This window comes from Astyanax mexicanus, chromosome 2 (genome assembly GCF_023375975.1).
Source record: "Astyanax mexicanus isolate ESR-SI-001 chromosome 2, AstMex3_surface, whole genome shotgun sequence".
In the NCBI taxonomy this organism is placed as follows: domain Eukaryota; kingdom Metazoa; phylum Chordata; class Actinopteri; order Characiformes; family Acestrorhamphidae; genus Astyanax; species Astyanax mexicanus.
In genome coordinates, this window is record NC_064409.1 from 52779476 (window position 1) to 52805384 (window position 25909).

General features: G+C 38.6%; 2 protein-coding genes across 4 annotated transcripts in view; one reads left to right on the top strand and one right to left on the bottom strand.

Moving 5' to 3' along the window:
- Positions 1–11793, bottom strand: part of srpk2 (SRSF protein kinase 2) — a 78319-nt gene extending 66526 nt beyond the window's left edge. Inside the window, exons 1-2 of the mRNA XM_022672320.2 lie at positions 11656–11793; positions 11319–11385 (exon numbers count right to left, since the gene is read on the bottom strand). Coding sequence (XP_022528041.2) covers positions 11319–11385; positions 11656–11671 — 83 coding nt within the window. The 5' untranslated portion in view covers positions 11672–11793. The remainder of the gene's footprint in view (positions 1–11318; positions 11386–11655) is intronic.
- Positions 11794–14137: 2344 nt separating this feature from the next.
- pus7 (pseudouridine synthase 7) lies at positions 14138–24072 on the top strand. 3 transcript variants are annotated; one of them, XM_007244304.4, is made up of 19 exons: positions 14148–14268; positions 14577–14619; positions 15432–15547; positions 15650–15970; positions 16188–16272; positions 16447–16560; positions 16870–17014; positions 18022–18039; positions 18460–18571; positions 18933–19010; positions 19238–19366; positions 20069–20194; positions 20281–20342; positions 20502–20662; positions 21222–21348; positions 21648–21749; positions 21920–22049; positions 23296–23387; positions 23573–24072. In XM_007244304.4, exons 4-19 carry the CDS (start codon positions 15660–15662, stop codon positions 23707–23709), a joined length of 1929 nt encoding a protein of 642 aa, XP_007244366.2. In that variant the 5' UTR covers positions 14148–14268; positions 14577–14619; positions 15432–15547; positions 15650–15659; the 3' UTR covers positions 23710–24072. The 3 variants fall into 3 exon arrangements, with proteins under 3 accessions (XP_007244365.2, XP_007244366.2, XP_007244367.2); XM_007244303.3 differs by lacking the exon at positions 14577–14619 and having other exon boundaries at positions 14138–14268; XM_007244305.3 differs by lacking the exons at positions 14577–14619; positions 18022–18039.
- Positions 24073–25909: the final 1837 nt, after the last annotated feature.

The following is a 25909-nucleotide window of genomic DNA, read 5'->3' on the forward strand; positions in this document are numbered from 1 at the left end:
ACCCAATCGAGAACTAGTGGCAAGATCTGAAAACTGCTGTTCACAAACACTCTTCATTTAATCTGACTGTGCTTGAGCTGTTTTGCAAAGAAGAATGGGCAAAAATTCCAGTCACTAGATGTGCAAAGCTGGTGGAGACATACCCTAAAAGACTTGCAGCTGTAATTGCAGTAAAAAGTGGTTCCACAAAGTATTGAATATTTTTGCACACTGCACTTTTCAGGTCTTTTTTTATAAAAAATGTTTTGATCCATGCATAATTTTCTTTACACTTCACAAAGTTCAAGGACTACGAATACTTTTGCAAACCACTGTATCTATTTGATGAGTCCACCATGTGGAGTGTACATTATGTGCTGTGTTTTTGGATCTTCATTAGCACTGCAATTTCCTAAAGAGCAATCTATGGATTTGTTTGAAAAAGGGCTTTCCTTGCTGCAGTTGGCCCAGGGACCCTGACTGGCATGGATGCTACACAACAGTTTGGCTTAAAGTTAAACTAAAAATTTCTAAAGGAAGTGGGCGAAAAAGCAGGAAAACCAGGCTGCCAGCTTACACTGCCACCCAGCCACTTGGAGTAAACAAATATTTAGCTGAACAAATGTGCTTTAAAGAGATAAGTGGGAGGTATCTGCATGACGACAGTGCTGCTGACCTCCACTGAGTGTTATACTGAAAGCATCAACAGACTCAACACTCTATTCCTCTTTAAGATTTTTAATTATTGTAGTTAGGCCTATAAAAATAATCATGCTATTGACACATTGGAAAATATATGGACATGACCCTAATCATTTTCACTGATTTTTACCCACTGTATTTACTTAACAGAAAGAGCCCATGAATGTAACTATGTCCAATATATTTAAGAGTGCACAAATTATTTGGAACCTGATCATTCTCCTGGAGATAGTTCTCCTGTGCGCCGCAATCTTGTAAATATTTGTAATAAGTCAACTGATCAGCACAGACAAAAAGGTAGGATATGGTAACATTGCAAAATAATACTGAGGAAATGCATGAATATTATAGAGGTATTATAAGCAACAGCTGAAATGTATGTATTTTCACAGAATTATGTCACAATCTGTTTTCCTATCATACCACTTCATTCGTGCTCATCAGTCGAAACGAAGGTGGGCTATTCAACAAAAGTTGAACACTGGACTTCTCCTTTAAATGTGACTTCGGTGTGTTTACTCTTGCGTTTTATTTGGCTTTGCCTAATCCAGATATAATCCTGATACTCCGAATTCTAAATAAATGACCAGGTGTATACAGGGTATTTGTTAGGACTTCAAAAAACTAAAAAAAATCATTCCTAGGAAGATGTTGGTGAATGAGGCCCACTGTAATCTATCTCAAGAAAAATCATCAAAAATCACAACAAGGAGAGTAACTACCTACTACATGGACAAACATATTGAGGGACCTGCTCATTTACTGTTTCTTCTGAAATCAGGGGTACTAAAAACAGTGTATTCGGATTTTTTTTTTAGTAATTGTCAATACAGTCCACAGAAGGCTTTCTACTAGATTTCATAGCATTGCTGTGAGGATTTGATTGCATTCAGTGACAAGAGCATTGGTGAGGTCAGGATGTTCCACTGCTATACAGGTCAATGCTTGCAATTGTATACCTCTCTATCCCACAACTATGTAACATTGGGCATGGTGCCAATAGTTTCACATTTATCTGCTTTAAAGAGTCCTATTCTACTGGCTATACTTATCTGCTGTACCTAAACCTGTGTGTGCTTTTACACATCTGCGCCAGCAATGGGTCAGTAACATAAAGAAGCCGAATGCACTTATTAGTAGAGGTTACCACAAACATTTGGACATATAGTCGCAGTTGTGCAAAAACCTTGTATCTTCAAAATGGCAACTGTAGTTAATCAGTGTAAAAAGACTTAATTCCAAAATATAAAAAACAAAGAGAAACAAAGTCACATTAACATATCAAGAAATTCAAATATTAAATAATAGGTTAAAATATTAATTTAGATGGCTTGTTGCAGTGTGTCCAAACTGATCATTATATAACATATCAGATCATTTTCTTAACCAATCAAATACAAACATAACAACCGTATTATAGTATAAATGATATCACACATTATCAAATATTTTAGATCACTGGTAAAAGCTGCAGGGTGAAGCTAAAAGTCAGGTTTTCTAATAAATCATAATACAGGTGCTGGTCAACGAATTAGAATAATTTGAAATAGTGCAATCATGAAATTCTTTGAATGCATTTTTTGTGCAGAAAGCAAATCAGGTGTGACACTGTTGTTTTATTGAATTGGAATAATGGAGAAACCGTTTCATTGAATTAGAATAATTTTTATTATAATTACAATCATCACTTTCTCAGTATTTTGTGGCTGCCCCCTTGGCTTGTATGACTGCCTGAAGTCTCCGCGGCATCGATTTGACCAGCTTGTCGCAAGTTTCCGCACTCACAGCTTCCCAGGCAGTGGCGATGTTCTGCTTCAGTTGGTCCAGCGTAGTAGGCTTTCTGTCGCGAATTTTCCGCTTGACGATGGCCCAAAGGTTTTCAATGACATTGAGGTCAGGCGAGTTGGCCGGCCATGCCAAAACTTCAAGCTGTTTTTTAGTGAACCAATCTTTGGTCGACTTTGCCGCATGAGCCGGTGCAAGATCCTGTTGAAATATGAAGTCTTCTTCGCCGAACTGTTCCTCAACAGTCGGAATCAGGAATGTTTCCAGAACATCTTGATATACGGCAGCATTGACTGTCTTCTTGAGGAAGCAGAGTTTCCCTACACCTCGAGCGGACATGCATCCCCAGACCATAACGCTCTGGGGAAACTTGACGGATCTTTTCACGCACTCGTGGTTGTAGGTTTCGCCACCACGACGCCAGACACGAGGACCTTGGTCACCGAAGGAGATGCAGAAGCGTGATTCGTCACTGAAGACCACTTTCTGCCAGTCTTCAGCAGTCCACTCGCCGTGTTCTTTGGCCCACTTCAGCCGTTTCTCCATTTGTTTCTTGTTGAGCATCGGTTTTACTGCTGGAACACGAGATTTGAAGCCGAGTTCGCGCAGACGACGGTAAGTGGTTGATCTGGAGACGTCAGCGCCGGTCTGCTTGTTCCACAAGTCGGTGAGCTCGGAAGTGGACTTGAACCGGTTGCTGACTGCGATCTTTCTCAGCTGCTTGTTGTCGCGAGCAGAAGTTTTTCGGACGCCGGAACAGTTGGTGCGCTTGCTGCAGTTTTTCTTGAGAGCTTTGCAGACGGAAGACTGGCTGATGCCGAGCTGCTCAGCAATTTTAGTTTGGGTCAAGCCTTGTTGGCGAAGGGCTTGAATTTGAGCCACTATTCCGGTTGAGAGGTCGCGCTGCTTACCCATGATTGATTTTACAACTTAGAAATTCTACTCAACCCTGACTTTATACTGCACAGTGAACACTCTTCACAGAAAACAAAAATGCGAGCATTTATTCTAATTCAATGAAACGGTTTCTCCATTATTCTAATTCAATAAAACAACAGTGTCACAGTTAAATGGCCTAAATGGGCCTTTTGGAAAGCTCAGCTGAGCAAATTTTTTTCCAGGTAACGAGTTCTGTGATTTAGTCTAACGAGTAGGACAGGTGCGGTGAACACCTGATTTGCTTTCTGCCCAAAAAATGCATTCAAAGAATTTCATGATTGCACTATTTCAAATTATTCTAATTCGTTGACCAGCACCGTATACAAATTTAGTCCATATAATGTCTATTCTAGGCCTTCCATGCTGCATTGCATCACACTGACCTAAATTCCATACCCACATCAGCTAAGTCCACGCTCTGATGGTTATTAGTGAGTGATGAACACAATTCATCTCACGCAGATCAGATCACAACCGTATACAGAGTCAATGACTCTGCTGCTTTAAATCTAATGTTCTTAGCTGGTTCTAACTGTAGAGCACAGCTTGACTGTTATCATGAAAGTCTAAGCACATCACTGAAATCACTCACTTACACTCTGTCCAATTGGGTTTGATTTTAGCGAGTCCTGTTAAATACACCCCCTTCATCCTGTGCTCTGTGTCACCATCCATAACTCCCGGCTAGAGAAATGTAAGACAAAAATCAATACAGTTTACACTCTGATGTGCACCTATCAGCCAAACAGGCAGATATTACACCAGGGATAATCATAGCACTCCGCGTACGTAGGAAACACATACAGACACACATATTCATTAGAGCTACAGCATGGCAGCTTAGCGTTAAAGAGAAAGACTTCAACAGAAAAGAGATCAGAATGCCTTTAGTGTCCTCTTATCTGTCACTGAGCTGAGGGTGTGCGTGTGTGTGTACCAGAGAGAGCTAGAGAGAATACATGTAAGCATGCACAAACAAACAGATGCATAAAAGTAAAATGAGCATAAAGAACAGTCCCTCCAGTCAAAGCAGAGCTTTACACCAGCACTCACACACAGTCAATTCGATCGAGGCAGCTAATCTGATGGCATGAACCAAATAGCAGAGGATCAGATACACACATTCAGTGCTGTCACATGCTGCTCCACAGAACAGGCCTCTTTAAAATCTTGCATATTGAAGAATAATCCATTATCACTAGCAATAGTTACGTAAATCCATCAACACATCTTCTGATAAAAACTAGAGATTGCCAAAATGGCAAATTTACTATACCACCATACTAGGCCTTTCACACTATCACAACCATATATCGTGCACAAATGGGTAATACATGTATTACATAATAGTATAATAATGCAATTACATCCTTTAAAAAAAGAACCCGACTTTAAATTAATAATAGTTTGTAATTCATACCTGTCAAAAGATTGCAACATATTTTAGGTTTTTTTTGCTAATGTTAATTCTCATGTAAACAAGTGTAAAATTCCCCGGCTGTTTTACTAAAAGGCTACAGCATCTGGATTGAGGGTTATGCGCACGGTGTGGAAGGTAGCTAGTAGCTAGGTAATCGCCTTTGTTTACTGTATTGGCAACTCTCATGTTAGCTAGCTTGCCATAAAACTCTTTTATAAAGTGTTCTGAACTTACTTTTGTGTCAATGTTAATGTGTAATATCAAATCAGACATAAAAGTAATGTTAACCCAACTGTAAAATATCAAATACAGCATGCAGGTGTACACCAGGCTCTCCACAGTAGGATTTTAACTAGCTAGCTAGCTAAACAGGCTACTCTAAAGAGATATGGCTTGATTAAAGCTACCCCTCACTTATTTTGACATTAAACCGAGAAAATAACCAGTTTAGGGTTAATGAAGTCATAGCTGGAGAATTGGGCTTAGCTAGTTTACTCTTTCTCTGGTAACATTAATCTGGTTAGATTGGCTGGCTGGGTAATATTAATATGGTTAGCTTTAGCTAGCTAACTAGCCCAGTAACATACATATTAAATTTAAATAGTGATCTCTGCTGACTTAGCGAAACCATTTACAGTGAAGTACGGGATCTTTGGGGAAACCTCTTTAAGATTTCTTTCTTTTGATGAAGTGTATTTGGGAAGGCAGCAATAAAGCGGCATTGCTAGTATCCAGTGTTACAACTCTACTTAAGTACCCCACAGCATTGTTTTTAGATGTAGATGATGGTGACAAATAAAGCGTATAGTTCGACAATGCTATCTAGTTTGCAGAGTTAACACATAACACTAAATGAACCACAGTTTACACTAATCTTTACAGCTAAACTAATAATTAAAAATCAATGCAGAATTGCAAAATAAAAGTTTGACAACAAACAATATTAATATTTCCTTACACCCCTAACAATTACATACAAAAGGGATAAAGCTGAATAAAGAATTGGTGACACTCCTCCGGAACAAGTATGTAAACAACACTGTAAATCTGTATTAGGAATAGACTCTATAAAATGCCCTCCTTTAGAGTATTAGGGATGCACAATATAGCATATCTGCAGTGGGGCGCCTGTCATACTTTTTTGTACATAAAGCGTATATAATCGACATCTAAGAATGCTTACTATCTCTTAAAGGTAGTGACTGATAAATTATAGGAAGTAATTACTAAAAATAAAAAAATAAAAAAAATATTCTTACTGTCACAAGCAATATTTGTGCAATATAACAAATAAAACAAGCAATATAAGTGTTAATATGTCCTTAATTCACTTTAAAAAGAAAACACTTCATAATGTAAAAAAATAAAAATTATGGTTAAATTGTAACACCTTGGAGCCTTTTAGAAATAAGTTTGATGCCTGCTCTGGAGAAATGCTGCTGCTATACCAAGAAGAATATTTCTTGTATGTGTGCAGCATGATTAGACTGTAAATGTGCCACATAGAGGTACAATTTAATACCCACCAAAAATCATAAAAGCGTTCAATCATAAAAGGTGATTCACAAAATTTAAAGGTATCACTATATATTAAAACCGATGGCAAAAACTCTTTACAATGTTTTTCTCTGTAATGCAGCATGAAGTTGGTCAGTGATCTAGTGTATATGTACTGCAGACAGTGACAATATAAAGTGTATTTTTAAAAAATTGCCATAATGCTCACCCCTGGCTTGATCGTTATCTAAGGGTATTTAGACCTGTTGTTTGTCTCTCCCTCAATTAAAACATACAATATCTCTCACTCTCTCTCTCACACACACACACACACACAACACTGCACCACACCCACTACAGATGTCTTCCGTGGGTTTCAGTGTGTCTCTGTGTGTGTGTACGTGTGTTGTGCTGTTGCATGCAACTGAAACGCTTTCTCTATTCTTCTCATTCAAGCTTTGTTGTGGCTGTGAGCTTTGAGACACCATGTTGTCAAGCAGGGAGTGGGCCATTCATCTGTCAGAGAGTACAAGAGGGTCATGAGGGACAGAGGTATGCAAGTAGTCAATGGAAGGCAGGAAAGGACCGTAAGATCAAATGATTTTTGCATGTTAGGCCAAAACACAATGTAGAAGCCTGCAGTCCTTGTAAATTTGAGGACAAAGAACTCAGTTGAGACCCTCAGGTTATACAATAATGCCTGTTTTACAAAGCTGATCAATTCCTCAAGGAGACTGTTTACATGCTCAATGTTTCTGAACTTGACATTTACAAGCCTTTATCATCTCAACACACTGTTCTGGGGTTATACTCTAGCACTGGACATCTTTTTGTGTGCTACATTCCACTGAAGTTTTATTTCAGCATCCAAGAGCTTGCTTTGGATAAGACACATGTTAGAAAAACCCACTTCCTAAAGCTCTGGCTTCCCACCAGAAGAAACAAGGACGTTATCCTGGGCAGAACTTACTGGAAGTCCACACTAGAACTCTTTTATTTCTAAAATCAACCTCGTTTTTAAATCTCTAGAGCAGAGGCACAGACACTTCATAATCTTCTTAGGAAAGACTAGATCCTATTAAATTTGTCTTTTGTGCAGCAAAAATACAAAGGAGCCATAATTGCAAACACCCATGTTTCTCTCCAGGATGTGGAGGTTGTGTTCTTGGCTTATAGTTAGGGGATTTTAGGTAAAGCCTCCACTCCACTTGCCTCAGTGTAAAGTCCAATACATTACAGGTTTTGTGTTGAACAGAAAATACTTTTTCTCGATGGTAGAATTTATCATATTAGCTCTTAGCGACACAATGTATCAAACATGGGTACCATGGTTCCATTCCATGCTATTATAGATATGTCAAAAACATTTGCTGTCATCATATATGTAACCAGGGTTTGAGAAGTACAAACCAGAGAGGGTGCCAGGCTTGTCTACTTATCTGGTAGACCCACCCCCTTCTCACAGACTAAGCACCTCAGACCACCTTCACTGAGGTTACATCAGAGCTTAAGATACCAGAAGCAAAGCTAATTTTTCCACTGGATACCCATTTTGTCAGCTCAGTTTGCTGTTGAGATGAACCAAAGCTTCTTCAATAAAGTTCAACCAAGCTTCTGCAAAAGCGTGAGTATACAATTGGTCACGTACAATCTGGAGTATACAATCTGGTCAGAACTAACAACATCACATAATCATCAAATATGCTTAACTAGTTAGCTGCTTGAGAGCTTGAAAGATTAGAAACACAAATGCTGCTGGACATTTCAAGTGACATCTTAGTGTCACTTCTGGACTAAACAAAGATAAGCTTCTGTCTCTGACTTTACATCTACAAGGTGTACTGCCAGGTAGGCGTTTTTAACAGAGTGCACAATGCGTGCACACAGTGTTTAAAAACTCCAGCAGCACTGCTGTGTCTGTTCCACTTCTACCAGCACAACACACATTAACACACTGCTCCCGTGTCAGTGTCACTGTAGTACTGTGGTGGAATAATCCACCACCCAAATAATACCTTCTCTGGGGTGTGCCTGACCAATGCACAGGGTGAAAGGAGGATGATAATGTATGCACAGAAACTGATGAGCCACATTCTGCAATTACAGAATTACAGTTTTCCTATATTGTACAAGGTGTAAAAACATGTAGGGTATCATAAAATTATTATTAATGTTATACTTGACCGTGCATACGGTCACACACTCTAATATTTATTTGGACAGCCTATAAATTTGATTATGGCACACATTCGCTGTGGCACCGTTTCATGCTCCCTGAACTACTCTTTCATAATCTGAGCAAGATGAATGCTGGCATTGTCTTGTAATATGCCTATGTCATCAGGGAAGAAAAATTAATTGATGGTATAACCTGGTCGTTTAGTAGGTTTAGGCAGTCAGCACACCACATTCTTTGGGCACAAACCATTGCTGAACATACCCTGACAAACTGCAGCAACCCTAGATCATAGCACCGCCCCCCCAGACTTTTTGGACCACATGACCTTCTCCAATTGCTCCAGAATCCATAATAAAAGCTGTTTTTCCAGCTAGCTTCACTGATGAGGTTTTTTTAAGGCTACACAGCTGTCAGGTCCAAATCCCTTGAGGACCCTTTTCCAGACTGATAGATCTCAATTGCATTCTTTCTCATTTGTTCCTGAATTTCTTTTGATATTGGCATGATGTGTTCACTTTTGCCAGGCAGGTCCTATTTAAGTAATTTCTTGATTGAGAACAGGTGTGGCAGTAATCAGGCATGGGTGTGGCTAGAGAAATTGAACCACAGTTCAGTTTTAACTGGGAGGGGCACACTTTATCACACAGGGCCATGTAGTTTTGATGTTTTTCCTCCTGTAGTAAAAAACTTTATTCAAAAACTTGAAAATTACAAGCTGAATTACCTACTGTAATTTTATTCCCGTCTGGATGCTCTGAGAGTTTCGTCACCGTTTAATAAAATAGCTTTTTGTCCTCTGCCATGCACCATAATTACACTTTGGGCGTTTACACGAAGATCCACGTAAACACAACAGCGAGTGGAAATGGAGGGGCTACTGAACGCAATGCCACTCACTGGTCCTCCTGCTTTTCAATTGCAGTCCAGATGCAAGAGTTTTATCACTGAGTAGAAGTCCCCCTGAGAAACTAATCCCACCTGGATAGGGCTTTTGACTAATGTTTACATTTGTTTGATGATCTGAAACATTTAAGAGTCACAAACATAAGAGCTTTCAATGTCTATATCGACAAATGTAAATAAGTTTGTGAAAAATGTTGGATATTGGCACCACATTATAATTTCACTATTGATGCATCCCTCACAATATAAAATAAGATTATTCCATACACTATATTTAACCTAAAAACGTGTATTAGTACACCCCTACTATAGGGACATTAAGTCTGTTCCACATATGAAATATATAAAAACAAAACATGCAGTATGCATTGAGAATATTATTATCTTGTTGCTACTGTATTAACAGTGCTCGTGCGAGGCATCATGGATAGCATCCCATCGCGCCATGCAAGGCTCGCAGTGTGAGACACATGGAGGTGTCTTGCATTAGAAAAGCACGCTGGCTTTTCCAGCATATTCTTCGGCTCGCGGCTACAGCCCGGGAATCACCAAACGGCTGGCGGTGACGTCGCGCCAATCGCGTGGCGCCATGAAGCCGCTGTCACTCAACCCAGCCAACCGCTCAGCATTAGTCCCACCGCTGCACCGCGCTCCGCTCAGCGACCACCGCTTAAAACACCGGCTAATATCTCCTCTAAACGCCCACGTTTCTTACACGGAGTTCTCACACACACTAAACACACCAACATCTCCCCTCTACCCTGAACCCAGCGCTAGCAGCACGCCCACGCCCCCAAAAGCATCAGCTCCACATCTGTCACATCATCCAGCCACATCTCCCTCAATCCAGCCCACAACACACACACACCATCTTCATAGCTAGCTCATAATCCACCCCCTTTCACTCACACACACACACACATACAAGATTAAAGTCTGACTGTTCACAATTGAATGCTAGATATACATAATAGAGTTTTTACTCTAGTATCTGGTATCAATTACATTTTGTATATTTGAAATGGCAATTCAAGATATCTGCATTTACAGCCTTACTAGTAAAAGAAGGACAATTTTGATGACTAAAATGTTGTTTTATTTCAGATGATCAGAAATAATGAATAGCAGATATGTTGAATTGGAGCTTCTATACAACTGAAGGGCAATGGAATCCAAAGTGTCTCAAATAGGTTTTTATTCTAAGCTAATATAAACAGCGTTATATTAATTTGATAAAATGTTTAGGCATGCAATAATAGTAGATATCTGTAATAACGTAGCTCTGGTTAAACAAATTAATGTTAAAATATGTAACACATATATTACACTGTGTATGTGCGCGCGCGCGTACATGTGTGTGCTCTTACATAACTAAATTGCCATAAATGTGACTAGTAAGCTAGTCCATGCAAACTCGAGCACAGCGAGGAAGCGCGAGGCGACGCTTTAGCTCGGGCCGTTGCCATTAGCAACTCGCGACTCGCTGGGCAGATTGCACAGTGAAACAGCGCTGTATTCAATCAACATTTATCGTTAGCTAATGTTAGCAACGATTTGAACCCCGCTCATTCAGCCTGTTTCAGCCCTCAAAAGCTGCATATCTGTGACTATGTGTGTGTGTGTGTGTGTGTATGTGTTATATGGTTGGTGAGAACTAGCTATATAGCGTTACGGTCAGTCATCAGTACCGTCCACACGCCGCCCCTCGCCGGGGCTGCTGTCAACACTAGCTAGCTAACCTCCCCCCGTAACGGTCGCGTGTTGTGCTCACGCGCTGAGAGCCCGCATCAGTAACAGCAGCGAGCTAACGTTACCTCAATGCTACCAGCCCATAGAAGCAACCTATACACTCTATATACACACAGATACAAACTCCGAGAGCTGCCCCTACGACCCACGCCCCTGCTTACTTACCTCCGGTGGTGAGCCGCCTTGTCTTTCTTCCCCTTCGGCCTCCTCTTCCGAGCCTGGATAGCCATCACTGGAGGAGAGCAAGCAGGAGACGGAGGGCAGGCAGCACCGGGGGGAGGGACGCCAGAAAGAGAACAGAGGGAAAACAGAGGGGCTCGATGAGACAGAGAGCTAGGTTAGCTGACCGTGGAAAGAAAGCATCGTACATTAACACACAACAACAATATCCAAAAAAAGGTCACGCAACGCGACAGCAGGGCTGGACGCGAGGTTTTCAGAAGCCCCGCCGAAACGAGCAGATGTCTGCGTGAATTTAAATAGTCTATAGTGTTTAGTGTACCCTTTCTGGAGCTCATGGTGTTTATCCTCCTCGCCTCAGCGCCAGCAGCGGCAGCCCGGTTCTCTCTCCAGCGCGGCTGGAGGATGGAGGCGCGCTCCCGCTGTCTAGGAGAGTGGGAGGAGCCGCGCGTGCACGCGCATCCTCATCCATCCTTCACTGAGAAGCTACACAGGATGGATTCACTCCCGCACGAGCCTGTAAAGCACATTTAAAACACAAGGAACATCTAAATATACACGTACTGACAAAAAAATAATATATATATTCTCCGAGAAGAACTGTTAGAATTATATTAAACTTCCTATTTGTGAATGTATGATATGGGATGATATATGTAGGTGATCAAAACATATTTTAGGTAATTCTGCACATGTAGCCACAGGATGTACTGAATATATGGTTAAGCTATTAGTATCACTACTAGGGGTGAACAACTGTGTGCAATAGCTTGCCAACAAAACAACCACCCTACTTCTCTCAGTCAAGTGAGGTGTTCCCTCTCCAAGTCTGTCAACTGGGCAAAGTATCTTTGAATGCATTGTATAGGCATGCAGTCAACAATCTCTCACGAAGAGGTGCACTTCCCCAAAAAAGCCACTCACACAGCCTTTCAATGTGGTAGTGAGAAAAGCAATTTTACACCCTTCTGGCAAGACCCAGTGTGGAATCAGAGCACACCTATTAATTTATATATATGCCTAAAACAGGACTGCAGGCCGAGTTTTGTGGTAATAATAATAATCTGCAGTGCACTATGGGTGACCAACTGTCCTGTGCGAAGGCTCTCCAGATTACCACACCAGCAGTTGGGGCAGTGTGTCGTTCCAGCATACACAAACCGGACCACTATCAAATCCCAAACAGAACCTGGATTATTCACTGAAGATGAATACGGTTCCAGCTTGTAAGAATTTCAGGTTTGTAGTTCATGACACAACTGCAAACAAAAGGTGAGGCAATCGTTAACACCTTCTCTCAGTCCAGTAAGGTGTTTTCTCTCAATGTCTGTCAACTGCGCAAAGTTTCATTGAGTGCATCATATAGGCATGGTTAGCAGTCACAAAGAGGAACACTTCCTAAAAAAAGCAATTTTACACCCTCTTCTGGCAGGACCCAGTGTAATCAGAGCACACCTATTAATTTACATATCTGCCTAAGACACAACTGCAGGCCGAGTTTTGTGGTAATAATATTTGTTGTCATGTGTGAGAATACATATAGTCTATGCAGACATCGGAGGGGCTAAAAAAAATCCGGATAGCAGTTAACATTCACACACAGTCCCTTTTTATCCACCCATCTGTTCATATATTCGACCTTCGGTCCTTACATCTGCCTAATCCACCCCACAGAGTTTAATCAACATGGGACTGTGCACATTTTTTTACTAAATCATTCTAACTGTATAATATGCATAACTGCGCAATGCATACATAATAATTTGATGATAATACACAAAACGCTTTATAAACAATGCTTGCTACAAATGATGGACTTCTATACACATATGTAAAAAAGGTTATTTCGATAATTCACACGCAAACAACACAGGCCTGTGTCCCTGGTCCTGCTTTAAGAAGGGGATTTGAATAATGAACAACATGCATTGGCTCAGAGCCACAGCACCATCTGCTGGACAATATTTTAGCCAGATTTTAACATTAACATCCAAGAGCGTTGGACGTTTTAACCCATTCATGTACACACGGAATTGTGTAGGCTCCTCCAATGTATTGTTTTCTCTTTGCTTGTGGCGTTTGGGTGAGATTACCTCTTTTACATCTATACTTTTCATAATGTTGAAGAATAAAACGTTTATTTTTGGGCCCCTTTTTATTTTCATTAAAATCTAAATCAAACATTTTATGCAAAAACATTACAAATTATGTTTTTATTACAGATATAATTATACAGATAGATCACTAAAAATTATGTAACGTTTCTAGGTGCTAAAGTGATGCTGGGAAAATGTAATTTACACAAAACCGGAATAACCTCTAAGGGTTATTTGAAACAGTTTAGCACCCATTTAAAATTGCTGCATGATTGCCTGCTTAACTTCCTTTATACCCAAAAAGCTAACAATACGCAGAAGATTGTGAGTGTTATAGAATTATATTTTTATGTGTTTATACAGTACCAGTCTAAAGTCTGTACATACCTTCTCATTCATTGTTTTTCTTTATTTATATATTTATTTTCTACATTAAAGACATTAAACAATTAAGGGTCATATGGGGTCATATAAGGGTCATTTGGTTTACAAATTAATCTCACGTGTTCCTGTATAGCTTGAATATAGTCTTCAATATTACATTTACAATGTAAAAAAAACATAAAAAGAAAGAAAAGACATGAAAATGAAAAGAGGTGTGTCCCAACTTTTAACTGGCACTGTACGTTATATTGTATAAAAGAGTATATTTTGTAAACCGATACTCTTTTTGTTTGATAAAATGTGTGATTTTTGTGATTACCGAATAAATAAAAAGGGAAAAACAAGCGCGCAGGCGGAGCTTAACCCAGTAAACACTTCCGGAGGAGAGCGGGCACGTGGACACGTGGTTTGATGTTTAGAGCAGCACGGCGGCTATCAGGACTGGGCTGGAGAAGGTGGGCGCTATACTATTATCAGATTCACTCACATACACCTCAGTTATCTAGCTGGGTTAGCTATATTAAATTATTATCCGGTAAACGTATATTAATAGCATAGCATTCACAGCGGCACAGTGCGGATACAGTCAGTTAACCCTAACATAACTCACAGCGGAAAATCAGAAACGGACTAGCCGCTCAGTTTAAGAATGTGCCGGACTCCCTCCAGCACTGCTTGATAGTTATTTTTTATTAAATAGTGGCTAGCAATTACCATTTACCTGTATTCTTCTGATTAGCATAACAGTTGTTTTTTTCCACAGTGGAAGTAACAGAGTGTGGAGATTGTTCTGCTAACATACTCCGGTAACCTCACCACATTAATGATTGACGGCATTAAATTCCCACCCCTTTAACCCCTTAACAGGCCAAGCTTTTTTGTCAATTGTCTGCCTAAAATTAAGCCACTAAATCTTAAGGGTTTCTATTCAAGCATTACATAAAAAGCTTGTGTTTGATAAGGAACATTACTAAATATTATAATTGTAATTGTAATAGAAAATATATAAAAATAATAATAAGTAAATCTGCTAATGTCAAAATAATTGGCTCTTTCCTGAACTTCATTTTAAAATCAATATTTGTTTGTGTAGTTTTTACATTTATTTTCAATCATGCAAAATTTGTGTTGATTCCTGTTACTGATATGGAATTATTAAGTGGAGTAGAGAGAAAATAGACAGCTTCTCCAAGTGTACTGTTGGAGATTTTAGAAGAAAAAAGGGTTTTGTATCATCTACACCTGTAGCCTGTATACGAGACAAGAAATTTTAATGGGTAAAAAAGGGAAGGAAAATACTACACTGCTTTAAAAAACCAACATGGTCTGTTTAAGCTGATTAAGAATGTTAACCCTCCATGGCATAACCAATTTCTGGGTATTGTACAATACCATACTGTACCTTATTTACTTACTGGTAATTTGTTGGACATCCATTTGTGAAATAGGTGCTTAATATTTGTTAACCCCCCAAAAATGTATAGGGACTGTCAAGCCTTAAAGTAATTCGGTTAAAACTTAGCCTTAGGGTCTGGCAGGATGAATCAGCCAGCTAGTGCTCACTGTGCTACACAGCTTTATTATATATGTACATGTATGTCTCTTTTCTATTCTACAGAACTGCTCTCTTTTCATCCTGCAAGAAAGTGTTTCTGTTATCTCTCAGCAAGGCTTAAATCATCTGAACACAACAAAGAGATTTCTCTCCTAGTTTTTCTCGTTTACCTCCACTCAGTAAGTAACTCAGTGTAGTTAGATCTCACACTGTGGAATCAACAGCCTGCAGTATAACTCTGCCTTTCCTTATTTCTCTTCCTTTTTTTACTATGATATCAGCTTTGTGCCAATGGAGGACAAGGAGCCCTTGGCAGAGCCAGTTCATGTTGGAGAGAAGCGGACATGCCCAGAAGAGGATTCAGAGCACATTGCTAAAAGAGTCAAAGTTCAGGATGAAGCAAATGGCAGCCATGCCACTAAGCGGACAGAAGATGATAAAGAGGAGCTGGAAGGGGAGGAAGAAGAGGAGGCTCTGGAAGAATGTGATGGAGAAGGAGAGAGCTTTGCTGACATGATGAAGTATGGTCTCAGTGAAGTGGATGTGGGCATTTGCAAGTTTGTCAGTGAGCATAATGGCTTCTCTGGAATCCTGAAAGAGAGGTTAGTGGGTCAGTCTGCCTGGAAAGGTACACATAATGTCAAAGTTCCACACATTTGCCATATAGGAATTGTTCTGCATTCTGAATAGAGATTTTCCTTTGAAAATAAAATATAATCGACGACTAGGCTTAATCCCTGTCGGAAAACCGGCCATAGTGTATTTGCTTCAGTAAAACAATGAATTTTTTTTCTTAATGTTATAATTTATTCTGCACAGATATTCTGATTTTGTGGTCAATGAGATAAGTAAAGAAGGGAAGATTGTACGACTGGATGACCTCTCCGTTCCTGTGGAACCTGAGGTAAGATGTATATGACAGGTCAAGATTTAGGGTTTTCACTAATCATTCTCTGAGAAATTGATTGCTGGTAGTAAACATTTTTCCTGCAGTTCTATTATATTACAACAATTCTGAATACAGCATATTACATCGTATTTGATGATCTGAGTTTTCTGTCTTTTTGGTTCCTCTCAGGAAGTGTCTGTAGAGGCTGCGCCTGTGGATTGTCAGGTTCTGACGGAAGAGCAAAAACAACAACTTTCTGATCTGCAGCTCTTCAAAAACAAGGAGCGAAATGTATCTATTGAGGTGCGATTTTTTTTCCTGTATTAACTAATTTATTGACATTTTTTAAAAGCCTTTTAAAGAGGGGTTAAAATTTACTCCACTTTATTTTTGTCTAGTTATTCTAAGAAGTAATTACGTTATGTGAGAGATTAAGAAGTAGAGCTGAATTTGCAGGGCCAGATTTTGCCACACTCCTAATCTGTGTCCCAGTCTTGTGGGGGGATTTTCTGTGCCAAATCAGAAGCCTTCATGAGCTTGCAGCATCCAGGGGTTGTAGGCAGTGTGTATTTATTTGACCTTGTCCTAATTGTAATATGCTGTTAATCACAGGTAGAAGATGACTCTAAGGAGAAGCGTACACTGCTTCATAAAGCAGTTAAAACCTCGTACCCAGGACTGGAAACCAAGACTGAGGAGAGAGACGGCAAGAAGTTTATAGTTGCCTACCATGCGGCTGGAAAGAAAGCACTGGCAGGTATTGACCACACAGGCCAGGAGATTCATTCATATTTCTCACTCACTCACTCACTCACTCACAAATATTCTGAGAATTTGCACGTTTTGTTTCTTTGGTCATCCCTCAATTTCTCCATCACAAAACTTGCATGTTTCATATACTGCCTCTGAATTGGATCGAGTTGGCATGTTTAGGTGCATGAACATGCACGGCTAAGGCATCTGTGCATGCTTCTGATACGATTCAGTGTTGTTCAAATGGTATGCCTATTTTGCAGTTACTCTGGTAAACAAATGATGACCCTAGCTGCACATTAGAAATGTTATTTATTTTTTAATTTATTTATTTATCCTATTTCTTTGTTCAGTCAGATATGGATAACAATTACTGTTCTGACGGTTTGCACCACTGATTAGTAATCATGTTTCAGAGGCAGAACATCTTCTGAAACATTAAAAAGCCTCAAGAAATGTTATGTCCCAAACAAACCTCTTTTTAAACCCTTTGCTGATCACAAGTCAGTAATTTGAACTTGAAACTCACCCTGAAGGTCATGCCTTACACATACATTTTTGGACAAGCTAAGATACAAAAAACCCACTTTGGCAGCTAGTGTTAAAGATGAGAACTATCATGATTTGTTGATTCCCACAAAATGTTTGTTATTTTAGTAGGTAGGTGAGGCCTAGTGGACAGTAACATTGATTCCCATCCTGGCAAGCTTACCACGGTACACCAGCAAGGCTTCTAACACTACGTCCACCTACCTGCGTAGCAAAAAAAATATATAAGCCATTCTGGATTAGAAATTAAGTTTAATGTAAATGCTGAAGTATGTTGGTGGGATGCATAATGGGACCCATGTCCTTGGTAATGCTGAGGTTAAGCTCCTGCCGTGCAGAAATGTTTGAGCACATCCTCCTCCTGCATGTGACTCATGTCCCATTACTGGGTTCCCTAATATTTCAAAAATCACTTTAAGTAACACTGCTTTGTCCTTCTAATGCTCCTCTTACTTGGGACAGAAGTTCGAACACCTGCAGGTAAGAACCTTTGCTCCACTCAGCTCCAAGAAAGGGCTTGGGGGTTTCGGACAGTTGCATATGAGGAGTTTTGAGGAATAATGAATATTCACTGTTTTACGCTGCAGTCAAGGTGTACATTAACTAAACCAAAAGGTTGTTTTCTTTTGAGGGTTATAAAATGAAAACTTGTTTATTAATAACCTGATGTGAATTGCTCTTCATGCCATTAAAACAGGAACAGAGTTTTTTTAATGCATTTAGGTAATGTAGTGCACCTCTACCCTGACGTGCAATAGATCTGTTGCTGGTACAGGACTTCCCTCTCACAAATGCGCTGAGAGGCATATTTCAGATAATCACTCGCGTTCAGTGTGTTCTATTTTATTGCAAGGCTAAATGCAGACTTTTCAAAGCTATATCTTTCTCTTTTCATGGAAGCACCTAGAAAACACTCATGGCCAAAGAACCGTGGTAGCTTCTGCCATTTTGTGCTCTACAAGGAGAATAAAGACACCATGGATGCCATTAACGTTCTCTCCAAGTTTCTCAGGTATAAAATCTCACATGAATGGTCTTTGACCCTACTCTCTCTTTAAATTGTTGCGACTTAAATCTGGATTATATTCTGACAAGATTTTAACAATGCACATTTACACTTGGTAGTGAAATGCATTTCTGGTTAGTTGGATTGAAATCTAATTGCTGTGTGGGATCCAATATGCAAATTATTGCTGGAATTTCAGTGCACCTGAGAGAGTTTTGGTTGTGAAATGTGTTTGTGATATGTGTGTAATGTTTAAGTATGTTAAACTTCTTGATGCATGTCTAAGGGTGGGTGGGGTGGATTAGGGATTTTTAGGTGTTTTTACCGTATATTGTGAAGAACTTAATCAATAATAATTTCATTTCAGGGTTCGGCCCAATGTCTTCTCCTATATGGGTACTAAAGATAAGAGAGCCATCACAGTGCAGGAGATTGCTGTGCTAAAGTGAGTACAGTTTGATTATGTATAGGGCAGGTAACACACCTGTTTGGGGTCTTTCCCTTATGTGCATTAAGTCTGATTTACCTAAAGAATGTTTTTTTTTTTTTTTTCTCTTCTTCTTCTCCAATTATGTTGACTCTAACTGTTTGTTTTTACCAAAACTTGCTGTTGATTTAAATCAAAATATGATGTTGGAATAAATGATTGTTTCTCTATGTGTTTCCTCTCAGAATCAGCGCAGAGAGGTTAGCTCACCTTAATAAGTGCCTGATGAATTTCAAACTGGGAAACTTCAGCTATAAAAAGCACCCTCTGAAGCTGGGGGAGCTGCAGGGGAACCATTTTACTGTGGTACTGAGGTTGGTACACACTTCTTCAAGGGCATACTTCACTGTAGTGAACAGCATGGTGCACCCATTAGTTAGGACAGCTTATTTTAGTAGCACTTGGCCTTTTAGTTCAGGCCCAATGGTCCTTAATGGTCCCTAAATACATGCAGTACATACTTGATCTCAGAACTGGTAATGAGACAGTCACATCTGAGTTCCAGTTACATTGTGATCCAGTTAAATGCTTAGATAATTAAAATATTTCAAAACAGTCCAAAAACACTTAGCAGACTTTGGAATTTACCACAAATGGTTTGGCAGTTATTTAGTAGTGTTTTATGGCAAATTAACCAAAATATGTCCCACATATTATTTTCTGGGTTATCATTGTTAGTATTTTCCTGGTTAGCAATATCAGTTCCACATAGAAGTTAGACATTATTATGTGCATAAATGATTTGATGTGACACAGATAGATAGAGGTGTTAATAAACAGCAAAATGTGTCTAGTGTCTTGTACTATTGTTGATGTGCTGTGCAGTCATGTTGGATTCTGAACTAAGGGGTTGGTGAGGCTTTTCTGACTGAGTACGAAATTTGAATTGAGGTCATTCCAGTTGAAATTTCTGGATATTGGAACTTTGAAACTCTGCCATCCAAGTTTAAATGGAGCACATACAAGCCAAAATTAATGTTTCTGTGGAGCTAATGTGTGTATTGTATCTTCTGTAGGAATATCTCGGGTTCTGATGAGCAGGTGGAGCACGCCATGACCTCACTCAGGGCTACAGGTTTCATCAACTACTATGGTATGCAGCGTTTTGGCACCACAGCTGTTGCTACACACCAGGTTGGCAGGTAAAAGTCCATGGGAACGCAACATATTATTTAGAATAATGTCAGCTATTAATTAATTGCTGAAAAGACATTTGCTTTCTTTCCAGGTCAATCCTGCAGAATAACTGGTCTGAGGTGATGGACCTCATCTTAAAGCCACGTCCTGGGGGTTAGTCAGTGTGCTTATCATCCAATCTTACATTTTATCATTTAATGCGAAAGAAAATAGGGTCTGTAGATAAGTTGGGTTGTGTGGAATAATATTTTTTCTCTTTTTATCTATTTTTCTGTTTTTCATCTCCAACACTCTCCCACTTACCTCTGTTAGCGGAGAAGGGCTATCTGGTGAAGTGTAGAGAGGAATGGGCCCAGACTCAGGATCCTGAGGCAGCACTGAAGAAACTGCCTGTAAAGCGCTGTGTAGAGGGCCAGCTACTGAGAGGCCTGTCAAAATATGGCAAAAACAACATTATAACTGCTTTTGGCCTGGTAAGCCATATTCACAAATTATCATGTTGTAAAATATGTGTATGTGAACCAAAACTTATTACAATCTATCTAATATAGTGTTGGGCGTTCATTTCACACTAAAACAGCAGATAATTCACGCCCTGTCTAAAATAACAAGGAGGTGACTTGGATTGGGCTTGTTACCTTAAATCAAGGACAAAATATTGGTTGAATTGAGATCTAAGAAATTTGAAGGCCAAGTCTAAACCATTCCTGAACAGTGTGTGCAGTGTAACCAGTAAATATTTTCTTGCTGAAAGAGGCCTTTTCCATGTCCCTATTTGACCCACGATTGGACTGGAAGTTTGATTTGAGCATAATTTATCAGATTGGGTATTAGCTATTTTTATTCCAATCCAGTTCCATTTCTTTGTTTTAATAGTGGTGTTCAGAGCACCATCTGGTGTCTCCAAGGAGCTAAAGAGTTCTCAGAAGGAGAACAGTTAGGCTGCTAGCTACCTTTGTGGCTATAACCTAAAAGAAGTCTTTCCTACATTTTCAGCAGTCAAGTTTGCATTCTTCTTCCTCTTTCTTTTAGATTCCTCGCAACAACAGACTCATGTACATCCACAGCTACCAGAGCTTTGTATGGAATACCATGGTCAGTAGGCGAGTGGAGGCCTATGGTCTTAAAGCTGTGGAAGGAGATTTAGTGCTAAAAGGAGGTATGACTTTCCAGTCTAGTTAAGGTGTGGGTGTAAATGTTTTTTTCACAAATTTTAATTTCTGATTATTTAGTTCCCTATTTGTGTATGTGCCACCAAATGTATTTTGTAACACCTCTAATAAAATCAGCATTTATCAAATTTATATTCATACCTCAGTAAATCCAATAAAATAAACTTGTTTATTTTACAAGTACCCATCAACTAAAACATACTGACTTCCTTTTGTGTTGCTTGTGCTAACAGTTGTTTGATATGCATGATTTAATTTTATGACTGTATTGGCTTGTGTTTTCCAGGCACTGCTCATGTCCTGTCTGCTGAGGAAGCAGAAAAAGAGTCCATTCATGACATTGTGATGCCTCTGCCTGGATTTGATGTTATCTACCCTACGCACGAAGGTCAGTGTAAACACGTATGTCAGCTCAGTGTTGGCATGTTTGCTGCAGACTTATTTAAACACTTTTCTTTGATTCTATGTAGTGTTTAGAGGCTTGTTTTATAATTCATAATTCCAGCAGCAGTATTTTCACTGACACAATTTTAATCCTCTCTTCCATCTGTGTGGCAGTGGGGAAGGGCTACAGAGACATGCTGGCAGCTGATAATCTGGACATTGATAACATGAGGCATAAAGTGAAAGATTATTCTCTGGCTGGAGCCTACCGACGCATCCTCATACGCCCGAGTGACGTCAGCTGGTATGCCATGTTTCCTCAAACTTTAAATATTATGCCTGAATTTTAACCTATGGTCAAGGTCCATGTTTAAAAAAAAAAAAAAGGCCTGCAACCAACAACTGTCTATATTTGATAATCTGTTTTAATATTGAAACAAAAAATCGATTATATAGATTATTATTTGACCAGAAACCAAATAATTGTTGTGTAGTTCTCAGCTTTTAAATTTGGCTTGAGCTTCTGCATTTGTGATCGAGAGATATCGGTGGATTTCAGTAAATATAAATACCTTGTTCAAAATATACGTAAAATTCACATCCTTGACAGAGAACACACATCTGCAGTGTGTTTGTGCAGTGTATATGTGCACAAACATATACGTTCATATACATTATGTGTAAAAACATTTGTTTTACTTTTTTATTCCAAGGTGTTTACCTCCCAATTATTATTATATTTATTTAGACTTTTTTACATTTGCGTACATTTGATGCAGATGCATGAATTGGCCGTTGACACAAACTTTGGGGTACATGCGTGTGTGTCTTTTTTTTTTATAAACATGCATACACACAATTTTACAAGCATGTCTGTTTTAGTGCAACCATTCTTGTAATGTTCCTATGAAGATATAAAAACAATCTGTAGTCTTAGCCGCTTCATTTAAATTGGACAGTTAATTGCAGTATTTTTGTAAATTCACTTGAACTAAAGCTAAAAAAACATTCTGGACTTGGACTTGGAGGTGGTATAGAGCAAAATAAAAAAAAGTCACTGCCCATATTCTTATGGACTTTCTGATATATACATTCATGGCTCGAACCGTGCAACCATTGTTGTGATCACTGAATCTCAGTGATGAACCCATGTCATCCTTTTGAAATAGTGTTTTTCATGTTCAGGATTATGTCATTTATAATGAAAAGAACGCTATTGTATTACACCTGGTCAGGTTTCATGTTGACATATATTGTGTTTTTTTTTTTTTTCTTCTTCTTCTTCTTCTTCTTCTAAATGAATGTAAGGTCATATCCTTTACAGATAAAACTGCTGCACATTTTAACACGTAGCTCCTGGCTCTTTTTTAAAGTTTACTTATGAGAAAAACAATAAATCTATATGAATTATGGTATTCTTTGGCGAGTTAGAAGCAGTAAATAAATAAAAAGAGTAATTTTTTTTTCATTTACATACTGTTTTTTTATATTTAATCAAATATGTTATGTATATATGCACATTATTCACATTGCTGCTCATCTTTTGAAAGGGAAGTGATCCATTATGATGACGCCAGAGTGCCGCTGGTTTACACAGATGTAGAGAAACTGGAAAACAAACCACTACCAGTTTATCTCACAGGTAAGTAAATCTTTATGTACAGTACGTTCTCCGTTATGTTCTTATCATTCTATTTTCAAAGAACATGCAAGCCATCTACATTTTCAATGACTATCAGTAATGGATTCACTCTCACATCTCAGCATCACTAAATGTGATCATGTTTTTTCCCTTTTTTACCTTTCTTATCCTATTCTGACCTGTAGAGGGTAAATACAGAGCTCTGAAGATGGAGTTTTCACTGCCCCCCTCTACCTATGCCACCATGGCAATCAGAGAGGTGTTGAAAATGGATACCAGCATCAAGAACCAGACGCAGCTGAACACTGTATGGCTGAACTGAGGACCAGCGTTGACGTAATTGCTCAGAAAACAAGGGAAAATGAGCACAAGCTTTTTTTGCTTTCTTATTTTTTTTAGAAGCTTGTTTTTAAAGTGTATTTTAGGCTTTTTGGCCTGGAAAAGCTGTAACTCTCAAAGTTACACTTAATTGAAATTGAATACACTGCACTAGCAGGATGAGTGTAGGGTGTGCAAAAAGAAATACCCTGTCCTGGATGGATGGATGAGTATCGTGTGTGTGTGTGCGTGTGTGCGTGCGTACGCCGGTTGATCTACATGTACAGATGGGGTAAATAAATCCTGTGCATTTTTTTGTGGATGTATTAAATAACTTTTGCAGGAATTATTAAATGCCCAGACAATATCTTGCTTTTTGTAAGTTTTTAATATCTTTATTTATTGTCTTCATTCATATATTTGTTTTTCTTTTAATATTTTTATATTTTAACTTGAAACAGATTTTAATATAGGACACAATGCTGCTCCTCTACGTATTCTGAGGCTGTTAGAACATTTTGCTCCACCTGTGTGTTAAGATCCCAAGTGCTGCAGTGCTGACCATCTGTGCCACATGCTCTGCCAGCTGACTTTACATATACTATTATCTACAACTAATGTGTTTGCACATGGCTATTATTACAGGACAGAATGCTTACACTGCCCCCTTGTGTGTTTGAATGAAAATATATGCAAAACAGTGGTTGATGCAGCAGAAACAAAGCCATTTAATGCCACAACACAGTGGTTTGCAAACATTTTAGACATTTAACAGCAGCACGTGTTCTACACACATTTAAACACAGTCATGTAATCTCTTTGTGAAGTTAATCATAATGTAGACACTATTGTGAGTTACTTGGTAACCAGGTGGGATCTTGTTTCACAGGGTTGTACTGTAGGGCCCATGAAACCAGGTTTGGCAGGTCCAACAAAAATATCCAGCCCAAAGTCAGTGTAAAAGCCGCTTTCAAATGGTTCAACTAGCCCAAAGCATGTCTGTCACACGTTTGAAGCAAATGGCAAAACACCTTTGAGTGTATGACTTAGTATTTTGTTTTTATTTGTTTAGGATTGTATTGTCAGTATTGCTAGTTACGTTAAAGTCATTAACAATATTGTTACATTAGTGTTTTATTAGTTCTTTTATAACAGTTTTATATCCCAGTTAAGAACTTTTAATAGTAACATAATTAGCAAAAAAAAAAAAAAAAAACTGGCAAGTCTGCATGAAACTTATGTTAAGTAATGTAGTTTTGACAGTGAAGAATTTAATGTGGGCTAACATGCAGGGTCTATAATATGTAGAGCACTAAACAGGTGTTTCGAAAATTACAGGTTATGTATTAATCTTGAGTATTTTAGTGTATGTTTTCTTGAGGTCCAGTTGTATTAGCTTAATACACTTTGACAAACACATGCCTTGTGCTTTAAAAAAAACTCAGTTACGTATTACACATTAATACTATAGATTATATACTAACTCATAAACCAAGGATAGTACAGATTTTAAACTTACATCTTGATTGGTTTTGCATCTTTTAGGTCTTAAAACAATTTTCCTCCCGCCACCCAACCCTATACATGGAGCCATCAGTTAGAGAAAACAATGATACTTACAAATAAAATATAATAATAAAAAACATCAGCATGTACATCACTTCTGTACATCATTTGGTAAAAGTAGTTAAAAAGGTACATTTTTATTTGTTGAATGTTAGATGAAAAGATTTAGGAGAGAAATATACTAAATGAATCCTAAATGTTATGAATATATCAGAAAATGATGTTAAACGCTAGAGGGAGCCAGCGTCCTGAAATAATGCCAATGAGGGTGAATGGACCCAAACGGCTAAAATTTTAAATTAAATTAGTTAATGATTCAAATTGGTACTACTACAAAAAGTCTTTGATATTGGAATATTTAATATATTACTAGAAAATATTTTAAGAAAACCTGTAACTTATATTTTCTTTTTTCTACGCAAAACGGGATTTGGGAAACAAATGCTAGTTAACTAGTTTTACTGCTACTGCGAGCTGACAGGTTGGTGAGTTGATGATGAAAATACAGCCAGAGTACATTTAGAGTTGAAAAGCTTTAAAAATATATTTATCTGTGATGCTAAAATAATTGATGTTAATTTTTTTGTATAAAATAGGCAAACATATAATATTATGATTTTGCTCAAATTATCTATTTA

Bases quoted from the DNA above. Each gene is read 5' to 3' on its own strand.
- pus7 (XM_007244303.3), top strand. From the start codon at position 15,660: ATGGAGGACAAGGAGCCCTTGGCAGAGCCAGTTCATGTTGGAGAGAAG. The intron at 21,750-21,919 runs GTCAGTGTAAAC...TCTGTGTGGCAG, and splicing joins TATCTACCCTACGCACGAAG to TGGGGAAGGGCTACAGAGAC. The intron at 22,050-23,295 runs GTATGCCATGTT...ATCTTTTGAAAG, and splicing joins CGCCCGAGTGACGTCAGCTG to GGAAGTGATCCATTATGATG.